This window comes from Spinacia oleracea, chromosome 1 (assembly GCF_020520425.1).
Source record: "Spinacia oleracea cultivar Varoflay chromosome 1, BTI_SOV_V1, whole genome shotgun sequence".
In the NCBI taxonomy this organism is placed as follows: Eukaryota; Viridiplantae; Streptophyta; class Magnoliopsida; order Caryophyllales; family Amaranthaceae; genus Spinacia; species Spinacia oleracea.
Window position 1 is genome coordinate 98,390,278 of NC_079487.1, and position 11,902 is coordinate 98,402,179.

Consider the following 11,902-nt stretch of genomic DNA (forward strand, 5'->3'; position numbering starts at 1 on the left):
GAAGGAGCTGATTGGATCGGTGGTGTACAGGTGTAGGAAATCACAAGGATGCGTTTCTACCTTTATACGGAAATCTTCTTGGCTTCTATGTCCTTTCAAAGTGCATTTCACGTGCAGCAGGTGAAGATGGTATGTGTCTTCTCTCAGATGTTGTTCAACTGGAGAAGTCCATCAGACCATTTCTTACCAACCCTTTGATCTGTAACTTGTACATCCTAGTTATTAGACTACACGAAGAAATGGTTGGAGCTTCAGATATTCAGATTTCGGACAGTTTCAATCCCGGCCTATTTCCTACTCAGGTGACAGACCATTAAAGGAAATCACTATAAATTTAACCTTGGACTATTATTATAGATCAAAATTATATTGCCAAAAACCAACCTGAGTTATTGGTAAACATGATCTACAATTAAGGTAGAGGTAGCAAACAACATCTTGGTAAATTAGCAAAGACAAGAAACTATTAAGAATTTAGGATCGTGTATATGTGTGGAGATCGAGAAGATGAAAACAAGGAGTGATTTCGCAAATAAAATAGGGTAGAAAATGATGGAATATTATAAAATGGGAATAATAATGTGAGTAACTATTCGGTATTCAGAGTCATGGAGTTGACAAATGACAATAAATCCTTTGCAAAATAAAGAAAATGATATGAAATGAGGAGATAGATATTATATAGTTGTACGCACGCTAGCTTCTGCTTCTATCCCCTGCCACCACCATTAGTAAAAACAACAGCCTTGCGCCTTAACTGATTGGAGTGTCCACATTTCTTCTTGCGGCAATTTGTAGCCCTCAAAGGTAGGCGAGCATAGCACCTGCCAATCACATAATTCACATCGATCACAATGTAAGCACTACAGATATAATTAAAAAGTATACAATTCAATTCAATTCTCTCCTCTAAACATCCATCTTTAAAAAAATAATCTTACTTGCGGCAAATGAGCTTGTTTTGATTAGTTTTACGAGCCAAATCCGCCATATAGGGTGCGTAAGGTTGTTTTCCAGATCCTCCTCCACCTCCCCTGAGCCTCAACACCAGATGAATACTTGATTCTACACATGATATGCCAGCAACAGCCAACAGTACAAAGTTACAAACCAAAAATCAATCCATTACTAACAACCAAAACAAACTAACCTTACACAAAATTTAATAACTAGCATAGAAACAAACTAACCTTTCTGGATGTTGTAATCAGCAACAGTACGGTCATCCTCCAATTGCTTTCCGGCAAAGATCAGTCGTTGCTGGTCCGGTGGAATACCTTCAAAAACCAATACAACTTTAAATTAGTATCTTTAATTACAATAAAATTGAAACTACGTTAGGTTTAATTACAAGATAAAATCAATGAAAAATTGTTAACAAGGAGTAATATTTATTAGGTTTTTTTATAGTAGTACATAATAAAGTGAGTGTACGGCATGTGTTCAAGTTTAAACATCATAGACTTTTGTCAAGAGATAGTTTTACGATGCTTACAAAAAAATTTGTAGTAGTTTAAATCTTACGATCGTGAAAATATTTTTGTAAATCCACATCATCCATATTGGATAGATATTTAATGACTAAATATTTTAGATGGTGCCTTAAATTTACCTTCCTTGTCTTGAATCTTGGCCTTAACATTGTTGATGGTGTCGCTACTTTCAACCTCGAGAGTGACAGTTTTGCCGGTAAGAGTTTTCACGAATATCTGCATCTTCTCTCTTCAACGATAACGATAACGATAACGATAACGATGTAAGGAAAATTGTATTGTGATTTGTGATTTGTGATTATGTATTTATAGGTAAGACTGTAAGAGTTTTAGGGTTATGGTGTTTGGAACCCACCGAAAACCTCGCCCCAAGGCTTCTCTTTTATGGAATTATATTATATTAACCGCCATCCTATTTTAAATATTGAAATAAAGATATACTACCGTAATTAATATTGTGATAACACTCCCGAATTTGTTTAACTACTACTTATCATCCGTGCAATCGCACACTTTCATTAAATTTTCAACATTTATCTTTTATTATTTTTTACTGATTTTTATTTATCTTTTAAACAATTTCAAAGGCTTAGGAACATAACATAACATAACATAACGGAGTAATACTTAGGGATTCTAATTTAGCCTAATTAAATTCTAAGACTAACCATAACAATTTATCTCTTTGGATATATTATGTCGAAGCTTATCTTTTTTTTTTTCACTCTTATTTTTTTTAATTCCCCAATTTTATTTTTTATTGATTAATGTGTTCCTTATTTTTTTCACCTCATATTCTGTTTAGTCCATCAAGGTTTAAGGTAAATAAAACTCTATTGCATATTTGATAATTATCTAGGCATGGAGCGTTTTATATTATTACAAATATGCATAAATTCTATTACGAATATGCATATGCATGTGATTGTATAGAATGAAGAATAAGTATAGAATTATCACATAAATTGTATTACGAATATGCATATCTATGTAATTGTATAGAATGATCACTACTATGCGTATGTAATTCTATCTATTTTCTTCTTTGACCATATTATCCACTCCCGGCCTATGGTATTTTGCTTTTGAAAAAACTCACTATTAGTAGTTCTATCTTAATTTTTAAAAGGAAATTGTATCTTTTTCTCTTATTATCTTTTACTTCGTACTTAGTTATCTTTTTAAATTATTATCTTTTATCGGTACTTATTTATCTATTTTTATTTTAAAAATCTAAAATATACGAAGTATTATTTATATATTTGATGACGTGGAAATATATTAGTTAATCGTAGTATTAAAAATTAATAAATTATGTATTAGTAGTAAATAACACGAAAGTATCTTTCATAAATGATCCCCAATTAAACCAAAAAAAGTAATTTATTAATAAATTATGGTTCGTTGTGTTAACGTATAGTAGTTCCATGTCGATTATATATCATAAACGTTAAAACAAATGTAATCACGTTGGCAACACTACTCATATGTTTGTGCCGACTAATTCCCATTGGAAGAGTAACGCAAACAGAAAAGAAAAGGGGTACCATTAAAACCTAACATTTATAGCTCAACAAATAATGAAATATAAAGTAATAACCACTACCGCAGTGATCATTCAAGCTAGGCTCATATAAGGTGGATATATGCTGGATCAAGCATGTGTAGCGTTATTGTGGCAATTGTAAGTAATTCAATTAAAAATTTCAAGTTGATTCCCATCTGAAACAAATACTTCCTAGAAAAATTGGAACAAGAGAGAGAAACTCTAGAGAGAAGCGAGAGAAAACCTTGCCTTCTCCCCCAAGTTTCCCTTCGGTGCATGATCTCCATTGTGCACTGCTGCCATGGCAAGGAAGTCTGGGGGCAAAATGCAAGGTAGTAAGAATGGCAATGCAAAGCAGAAACCAAGAGGACCTTCATCTGATTCTCAGGCTCTTTAGACTCGATCGATTGAGGAGGTTTTAGGGGTCGAAGCGCTGGATTTGACGATTGAAAATGAGATTCTCACCCCCAAATATGGATTGCAACATTTGCAAGCTCGTTCTGAAATCAGGCACTCCTTCAATGAGTGGATGCAATCTGTTCACAGATCAGCTAACAAGGTGAATAATACTCCATCTAATGTTGATATTGGTACGATTTCCATTCCAATATTGCAACAATTTGATGAAGTAATGACTGAACATGCTGATAGTGTTGATGATAAATTTAGGCCACCCGATCATATTGAAATGCATCCTGTTTCTAGCCCTGTACAGGTTGATCTTGATGATATACAGGATGAGGTGGATTTTTGGAATTCTTCCATTATCTGCTATATTATTGGTGCTAATCCCCCAATACATGTTATGGAAGGGTTTATTAGGAGAATCTGGAAGAAATTTAATGTTGATAAGGTGGTGTTGGTGAAAAAGGGAATCTACTTAGTGAGATTTCTGACTATGGACATGAGAGACAAAGTCACTTCTGGCCATTTTTTCTTTGACAGCAAACCTATGATAGTGAAACCCTGGAGTGTTGATATGGATATGGAGAAGGAAGAGATCAAATCTGTCCCCATTTGGATTCAGTTGAGTCTGAATATATTTTAAGTATTGGGGTGAAAAATCTCTTTTCAAAATTGTGAGTCAGTTAGGCAAACCAATTAAGAGGGATGCAACCACTGTGAGTAGGGATAAACTTCAGTATGCTAGGGTGTTTGTTGATATGCCAATCACACAAAATCTTCCTGATAAAGTTTCATTTATGAATGAGCATGGTGAGATGGTTCAAGTACCTATCACCTATGAGTGGAGACCAACTGTTTGTGATAACTGCAAACTAGTTGGACATTCAACCATTGAGTGTAGGAAGGGGAAAACTAAGAGAATATGGGTGCAGAAAAAACAACAAGTTCAGAATCACACAGAAGTGGTGGCACCAGAGGTGGATCAGGAGGGGTTTCAAAGAAGTCTCAGGCCAATTAGGGTTAGACCTACCAACTTGGTTCCAACACCAGTTGATAATTCTTTCCAAATGCTGAATGATGACGGTGGTCACAGTGCTTGCAGTACTGCTGAGTTGGATAGGGAAGATGACATTGAGGAGGGTAACACAGGAAGAGGGAACTCTTCCAAATCTTATGGATAGGATATTATCATGGAATGTTAGGGGTATCAACCTAGCTCAGAAGCAGGATACTGTGAAGCATTTTCTTCATAAATATCATGTGGGGTTAGTTGGTCTCCTAGAGCATAAGGTTAAGCTTCCTAACTTAGGGAAGCTTTACCAAAGAGTTTTCCCAAATTAGTGTTTCTCTAGTAATGCAAGTTATCATAATGGTGGCAGAATTATTTTGGCTTGGAATCCAGGAAGCTTTTCTGTGAGTATCCAAGCAGCTTCTAGTCAGTTTATGCATTGCTTCATTCAACCAGTGAGTGGTATGCCGAGTTTTTTTTTCTGTACTTTCATTTATGCTTTCAATGATAGCTCTAATAGAGAAGTGTTGTGGAAAGATTTGAAAGCTTTAAACACACAGGATGCCTGGATATTGTGTGGAGATTTCAATTATGTTATGAGTACTGAAGTGAGAGTTGGCTCCCCTGTTAGGAATTCTGAAATAATGGATATTTGTGATTGTATGCATTTCTGTAGCATGGAAGATATTAAGAGTGTGGGTAATTTCTACACTTGGAATAATAAACAGCATGGTGCAGCTAGAGTTTTTTCTAAAATTGATAGAATAATGGCTAATCCTAAGTGGTTAGGTGTTTATAGCTCAGCTGAAGTGTGTTTTATGAATGAGGGTTGTTTTGATCATTCCCCTGGATTATTGACTGTTTATCCTAGGGATACAGGGGAAAAAAGCCTTTTAAGTATTTTACAATGTGGAAATCTTCTCCTCATTTTCTGAGCCTTATCCAAGAACAATGGAGTGGTATAGTTCAAGGGAGCAAGATGTTTGGTGTTGTTCCCAAACTGAAGAAGGTGAAGTTGGTTCTCAAAGAGTTGAATAGAAAGGGATTCTCTGATGTTCAAGCTGCTGATCTTCAAGCATACCATGACATGATTGCAGCTCAGACATCAATGCATCTTGATCCTGCTGATCAGAATCTTGCTGATGCAGAACTCAGTGCAGTGCAGAATTACAAAAATAAACATCAAGCTTATTTAGAGTTTTTGAAACAGAAGGCAAAGGCTTCATGGATTAAGGATGGTAATGAAAATACTTCCCTTTTCCATCAGAGTATCAAAGCTAGGAACAATCATAACCAAGTTTACAGCATTCATGGCATGGATGGGATTTGGAGAGATAATCCTGCTGATATCTCTCAAGCTTTCTTGGATTATTACATAACTTTGTTGGGTAATACTCACACTGATAGAAGACCTGTTCTTAGTCATATTGTCCAAGCTGGTCCCTTGATTACAGATGCTCATAGAGATATTCTAAATGCTCCATATACAGCTGATGAGGTGAAGAAAGCTTTGTTCTCTATTCCTGGTAGGAAAGCACCAGGGCCTGATGGGTATGGATCTTACTTCTATAAAGATGCTTGGAACATTGTTATTGATGATGTTATCAATGGTGTTCTGGATGTTCTCCAACAAGGCAGATTGCTTAAGGAGTTAAATCATACAGTCATCACTCTCATTCCTAAGACTAAGTGTCCAAAGAATGTGAGTGAATTCAGACCTATATCCTGTTGCAATACTCTGTATAAATGCATTACTAAGGTGATTTGTGGAAGATTGAGGCAAGTATTACCAGATTTGATCATTGAAAATCAAGGGGGGGTTTGTACATGGCAGATACATAGTGCATAATATCATAGTGGTTCAGGATTTGGTAAAACAGTATGGTAGGAAGAGTGCTAAACCAAGTTGTATGATGAAGATTGATCTTCAAAAAGCATATGACACAGTTGATTGGGATTTCCTGCAAGAAATGTTGGTACAGCTGGGTTTTCCTGGAGCTTTTGTGGCTCTTGTGATGGAGTGTGTGACCACCCCTAAGTTCTCTCTGATGCTTAATGGCACAATGCATGGCTTTTTCAAGTCAAAAAGGGGTTTAAGACAAGGTGATCCCATGTCTCCCCTTCTGTTTGTGATCTGCATGGAGTATCTGTCCAGAATTCTCTACAAAATGAGTGAGTTGTCTCACTTTCAGTTTCATCCTAGATGCAAAGAACTTAAGCTCACTCATCTATGCTTTGCTGATGATCTAATCCTGTGTAGTAAAGGTGAGTTCCCCTCTGTGTATCTTCTGCTTCAAGCTTTTAAGCTGTTATCCAACTCTTCTGGTTTGTTAGCCAACAAGCAGAAATCAGCTATCTACTGCTGTGGTATGGCTGAGAATGAAATCAACAGAATTGTCAATGTTTCTGGTTTTACTAAGAGTCGGCTCCCTTTTAAGTACTTAGGTGTTCCCATCTGTGCTAAAAGAATTTTTGCTGCTCAATGTGATGTCTTAGTGGATAAGATGGTTGCTAGGATTAAAGTCTGGAGTTCAAGGAATCTTTCCTACACAGCAAGAATGCAGCTCATTAATTCTGTGTTGATGAGTATTCATATGTACTGGGCTCAGGTATTTATTTTACCCAAGAAAGTACTGCAGGAAGTTACTAAAGTTTGTAGAGCATTTCTCTGGAGTGGGCATGCTTATAGTCAGAAAAACAGTAACATTTCTTGGGAAAGTTCATGTTGTGATAAGAAGCAAGGTGGACTTGGATTTAGAGATGTTGTCAAATGGAATATTGCAAGCATTGGAAAATATGTTTGGGCCATTGCATCCAAGCATGATAATGTTTGGATCAAATGGGTTCATGCTGTGTACATTAAGGATGGGGATTGGTGGGAGTATAAACTTGTAGCTTCTGCTAGCTGGTATTGGAAGAAGATATGTGCCATAAAAGAGAGATTGAAACTAGTTTATACTCAAACTAAGTTAGCTGCTATGCCTAATTATTCTGTGAAAACAGTTTATGAGAAAATCATTGGACCAAAACCTGTGATTCAGTGGGATAATATGGTGTGGAATAGGCTGAATATCCCTAAGCATAGATTCATATGTTGGTTGGCAGTGCAGGACAGGCTTCAAACCACTGCAAAATTGGCAAGATTTGGTGTTAGTAATACTGCAACTTGTCTGATTTGTGGACAAGCTGATGAAGATCATAAGCATCTGTTCTTTGCTTGTCCGTATAGCAGCAGATGCATTAGTGCTCTCAAAACTTGGTTAGGGATTACTTATTCCACTGGTAATCTGAAGCAGCTCATGAGGTGTATTGCTCATGGCAGAATGTCAAAGTTCAGGAAGCAAGTTAGCTTTGCAATGCTAGCTGTTGCAGTGTATGCTGTTTGGTCAAGTAGGAATGGTTGTTTTTGGAATGCTTCCTTTCTAACTGTTCAGAATATGGTAGCTAGAGTTAAGCAAAATGTTGGAGATCGAATTTTGGTTGTTTTACCTAAAAATGTAACTAGGAGAGATAGCTTGTGGTTTGCTACTCTGTAAGATAGTTTTCTGTTTCTAGCTCTTTGATGGAATGGTCCAACCTAGTTGGTTTGTTTCATCCTTGAGTTAGTTTAGGTTGTAAATCTTTTTTGTGCTTAATATTATTCGATCTTGCTTGCCTAGCAAAAAAAAAAAAAAAATTAAAACTTTCAGTATAGACTGTATAGTTTCAAATGCAAACTTGCAACATACTCCGTATGCAGGTTCGAGAAGATTCCAATTCAGAATATCTAAATTCACCCAAAACATAACGCTATATTGCAGATGTGAGTATTATTTGAGTTTTCGTGAATCCCAACAAAAGCTCAACAAAAGCTTATATGTATATATAGAGGTAGAAGAAAAGTAGGACAAATTTTTATCATGTTATCTAGCATCTTATCATAGTAAGTGGTCAATCATGGCATGATCTAATATTATTTATTTAATTAGTTAATAACTTAATTAAATATGATGACGTGGAAATTCTACGTGGACGCTCTAAATGCTCTCCAAAAAACTCCTCTTTATATATATACTAGTGTGTAGCCCAGGCGATGCCCCGGTTGCTACTTTGAATAATTAAAATTCGAATATTTTTTCAACTCAATATTTGACTAAGATACGTGTAAACCATAAAAGTGAAAAGATTCATTAAGTTCATCAACTACACATGTACATTACCTGCACCATGCAAAGTAATTTTCCTAATGTTTTAATTGTTTAATTCACGGTTTTCCTAATATTGCAACGGTTATTTTTATTCTAATATAGTCCATACGAAATAAGAAGTAACATAATAATTTAGTTGTTTTAGACTTCATGTTAACATGTATTATAAATTAACGTGCATGGATAAACAACAATCAGTGGTTGGTTAAGATGGTAATGAGAGTTATTCTCCAAACTTGAGGTCTTGTGTTCGAACCTTATTGTATTGATTTTTGATTGTCAATATCATCACATAACCTTGGTGAGTGGATGATGAGGCGTAAGCAGGAGAGTTTTATGTGACACATAAACATTTTTGGCAACGCCTTTTAATATATTAGTATAGATATTAGATTTAAAAAATTTCAAACGTGGCATTAATATATGAGTGACAATTAGGGGTGAGTAGAAATACATGAGCATGGACCCGAAACCACAAAGGATACGACGGGTCTGGACCCGGAGCCAGTTCCGGTGGGACCAGTTCTGGTTCTAAATTTTAGGTTCCGGTCATAACCGGTTCCAGTTTCGGATATAGCTTTCTAGGACCCGGTACCAGGTGATACTCGTTGGTACCGGTTTCGGGATCGGGTACCCAATACTAAACGGACACAAATGGTTCACATAATTATGGAATTGTGTGTATTTGATTTAATTTGGTGCCTTTGACTTTGCGAGGTCGTATTGTCGATAATAGGCAACTTATAAATTGTCCAGCTGACTTTCTTTCCGTATTTTTTAAGCAGTCGCATATGCTATTTCCTACTGTCATTTTTTAGGGGTCACATTTTAATTTTTAGTACTCCAACTTTTCTGCCCTACCTTCTAATCTAATCTAATCTAATCTAATCTAATATTTCATTCGTTTCTATATAGTTGCAACATACCCTTCTATACGGTATTTAAGAAAGTTGTACTTGAGTGGGGCCACAACCACTTTAGCCACATTACTTACTTCATCTTAGGTGTACATTTGTAACTTTGGATAAAAAATATTTTCATTTTAGGTGTGTTGCAACTATTGTGACATTTCCATTTTAGGAAAGTGTTGCAACTATATAGAAATGGAGGAAGTATATATAAATAAAATAGGCATACTTGCTGAGCTATTAGAGCGCCACGTAGAAAATCTATTGGTTTCGTCCAATGAAAAATAAGAGTTCTGATAGATATTTTCATAATCTATATACTATACTAAAAGAGAGGAACTCAATGTGGTGATGACAAATGTCACCACATGATTGGTCCTCTCTATTAATATTAAAAATAAAGCTAAAAAAAACTAAGCATAAAATATTTTACAAATCAATGTAATACCGTACATGATGTTAGACTTCCAGGAAAAAAGGGCTACGAAATATATTTAATTTAAAAATAAAGCAACAATTATTTCACAACACAATAATATCTCTCGATCTAATGTTAAATTTCTAGAATAAACGGCTGATAAAAATGTTAAAAAAATAATTAAAGCAACAAATATTTTGTAACAAAATAATATCACGCATCACATAGCAAAACTTCCAGAAAAAATATACAACCCAACCTAAATATATGCAGCTACCAGATTTTACTTCCCTATTCTCCTATTTTTTACGCTATAACAATGGAAACACAAAAATCATAATATTAATTTTACATAGTTGTTTAACCGTATTAAAAGAGAATCTAATATTCTATTTCACATGCCTATTATTCTATATTTTAGGCTATAATCAAGGGAACAACCAAGAACATAATATTAATCTTATTATATTTCAACGATTACACTCACTCCATTCCAAAGGAAAATTTAAAATATCTATTAAATCTTCAGCTGCGTATATTTATGTCAGCATCAAATATTTTGGAGATGAAACTTATACGACATCTTTGCTTTTTTTCAATTCACCTTCTGCAATATATAAGGTATGAAATATTAGAGATTTATTATAATATATATTTAATCATAATTCACCACCAAGCAAAAAATATATTCCATAATATATTAATCGACAAAAATAGGACATTATGGCCCTATATAAATGATTTTCAGCGCCGGGTTAATTATCAGTTTCTACGTAACTATTATCTATTATTCAAAATATTATGGCATTCACTACGATAAAAGATATCACTCCCCTAAAAGAATCATGGAGATTGAAGGTGAGGATTGTGAGGTTTTGGGAACAGCCGGATTTCAAAGACCATACTGTAATCGGCACGCATGAATTAATATTGGTGGATGAGAAGGTAACTTCGTGATTCGGACATTTAAATTTTTTTTGTTTTCTTATTGTTGTCGATTTTTTTAATTTGTTATTGAAGATTATTATTGTTGAAATTTTTAAATAAGAAAAACAAACAAATTTAAATTTCAGAATTACGAAGTTACCTTCTCATCCACCAATATTAATTCACGAGTGCCGATTACAGTATGGTCTTTGAAATCCGGTTGTTCCCAAAACATCACAATCCTCACCTTCAATCTCCATGATTCTTTTAAGGGAGTGATATCTTTTATCATAGTGAATGCCATGATATTTAGAATAATAGATAATAGTTACGTACTTACGTAGAAACTGATAATTTAACCCGAACCTGTAATTCATTTATATAGGGCCATAATGTCGTATTTTTGTCGATTAATATATTATGGAATATATTGTTATAATAAACCTCTGATATTTCATACCTTATATATTGCAGAAGGTGAATTGAAAAAAAGCAAAGATGCCGTATAAGTTTCATCTCCAAAATATTTGATGCTGACATAAATATACGCTGATGAAGATTTCATAGATATTTTAAAATTTCGGTTGGAATTAGTGTAATCATTGAAATATAGTAAGATTAATATTATGTTCTTGGTTGTTTCCATTATTATAGCCTAAAATATAGAATAATAGGCATGTGAATATTAACCTCCCTTTTAATACGGTTATTATTCTCAGGCCTAAACAAATATGTAAAATAATATTATGTTATTTGATGCGTGATACTCCATTATTTTGTTACAAAATATTTGTTGCTTTAATAATTTTTTTAACATTTTTGCCAGATGTTTTCCTAGAAACTTAACATTAGATCAGGAGATATTATTGTGTTTTGGAATATTTGATGCTTTATTTTTAACATAAATATATTTTGTAGCCCTTTTACGGGTCTTATACTTTATAAGTTGCCAGCCGTTTTTTGCCAGCCGTTTTCCTGGAAACTTATGCCATCATAAATATTTTATGCT

At 34.4% G+C, this 11,902-nt stretch overlaps 2 protein-coding genes and 1 long non-coding RNA gene across 3 annotated transcripts; 2 read left to right on the forward strand and 1 right to left on the reverse strand.

Moving 5' to 3' along the window:
- Positions 1-538: 538 nt before the first annotated feature.
- Positions 539-1,777, reverse strand: LOC130468002 (ubiquitin-like). Its single transcript, XM_056837288.1, has 4 exons — positions 1,613-1,777; positions 1,191-1,277; positions 942-1,065; positions 539-824 (listed from the first exon to the last, which is right to left on the reverse strand). The coding sequence occupies exons 1-4, from the start codon at positions 1,713-1,715 to the stop codon at positions 710-712; spliced, it is 429 nt and encodes a 142-aa protein (XP_056693266.1). The 5' UTR covers positions 1,716-1,777; the 3' UTR covers positions 539-709.
- A 1,603-nt stretch (positions 1,778-3,380) lies between these two features.
- Positions 3,381-4,625, forward strand: LOC130465548 (uncharacterized). Its single transcript, XM_056834351.1, has 3 exons — positions 3,381-3,454; positions 3,550-4,048; positions 4,128-4,625. The coding sequence occupies exons 1-3, from the start codon at positions 3,381-3,383 to the stop codon at positions 4,623-4,625; spliced, it is 1,071 nt and encodes a 356-aa protein (XP_056690329.1).
- Positions 4,626-10,564: 5,939 nt separating this feature from the next.
- LOC130466055 (uncharacterized) lies at positions 10,565-11,645 on the forward strand. Its single transcript, XR_008926074.1, has 2 exons — positions 10,565-10,911; positions 11,368-11,645. It is a non-coding gene; the product is annotated as an uncharacterized lncRNA (long non-coding RNA).
- The last annotated feature ends 257 nt before the right edge of the window (positions 11,646-11,902 follow it).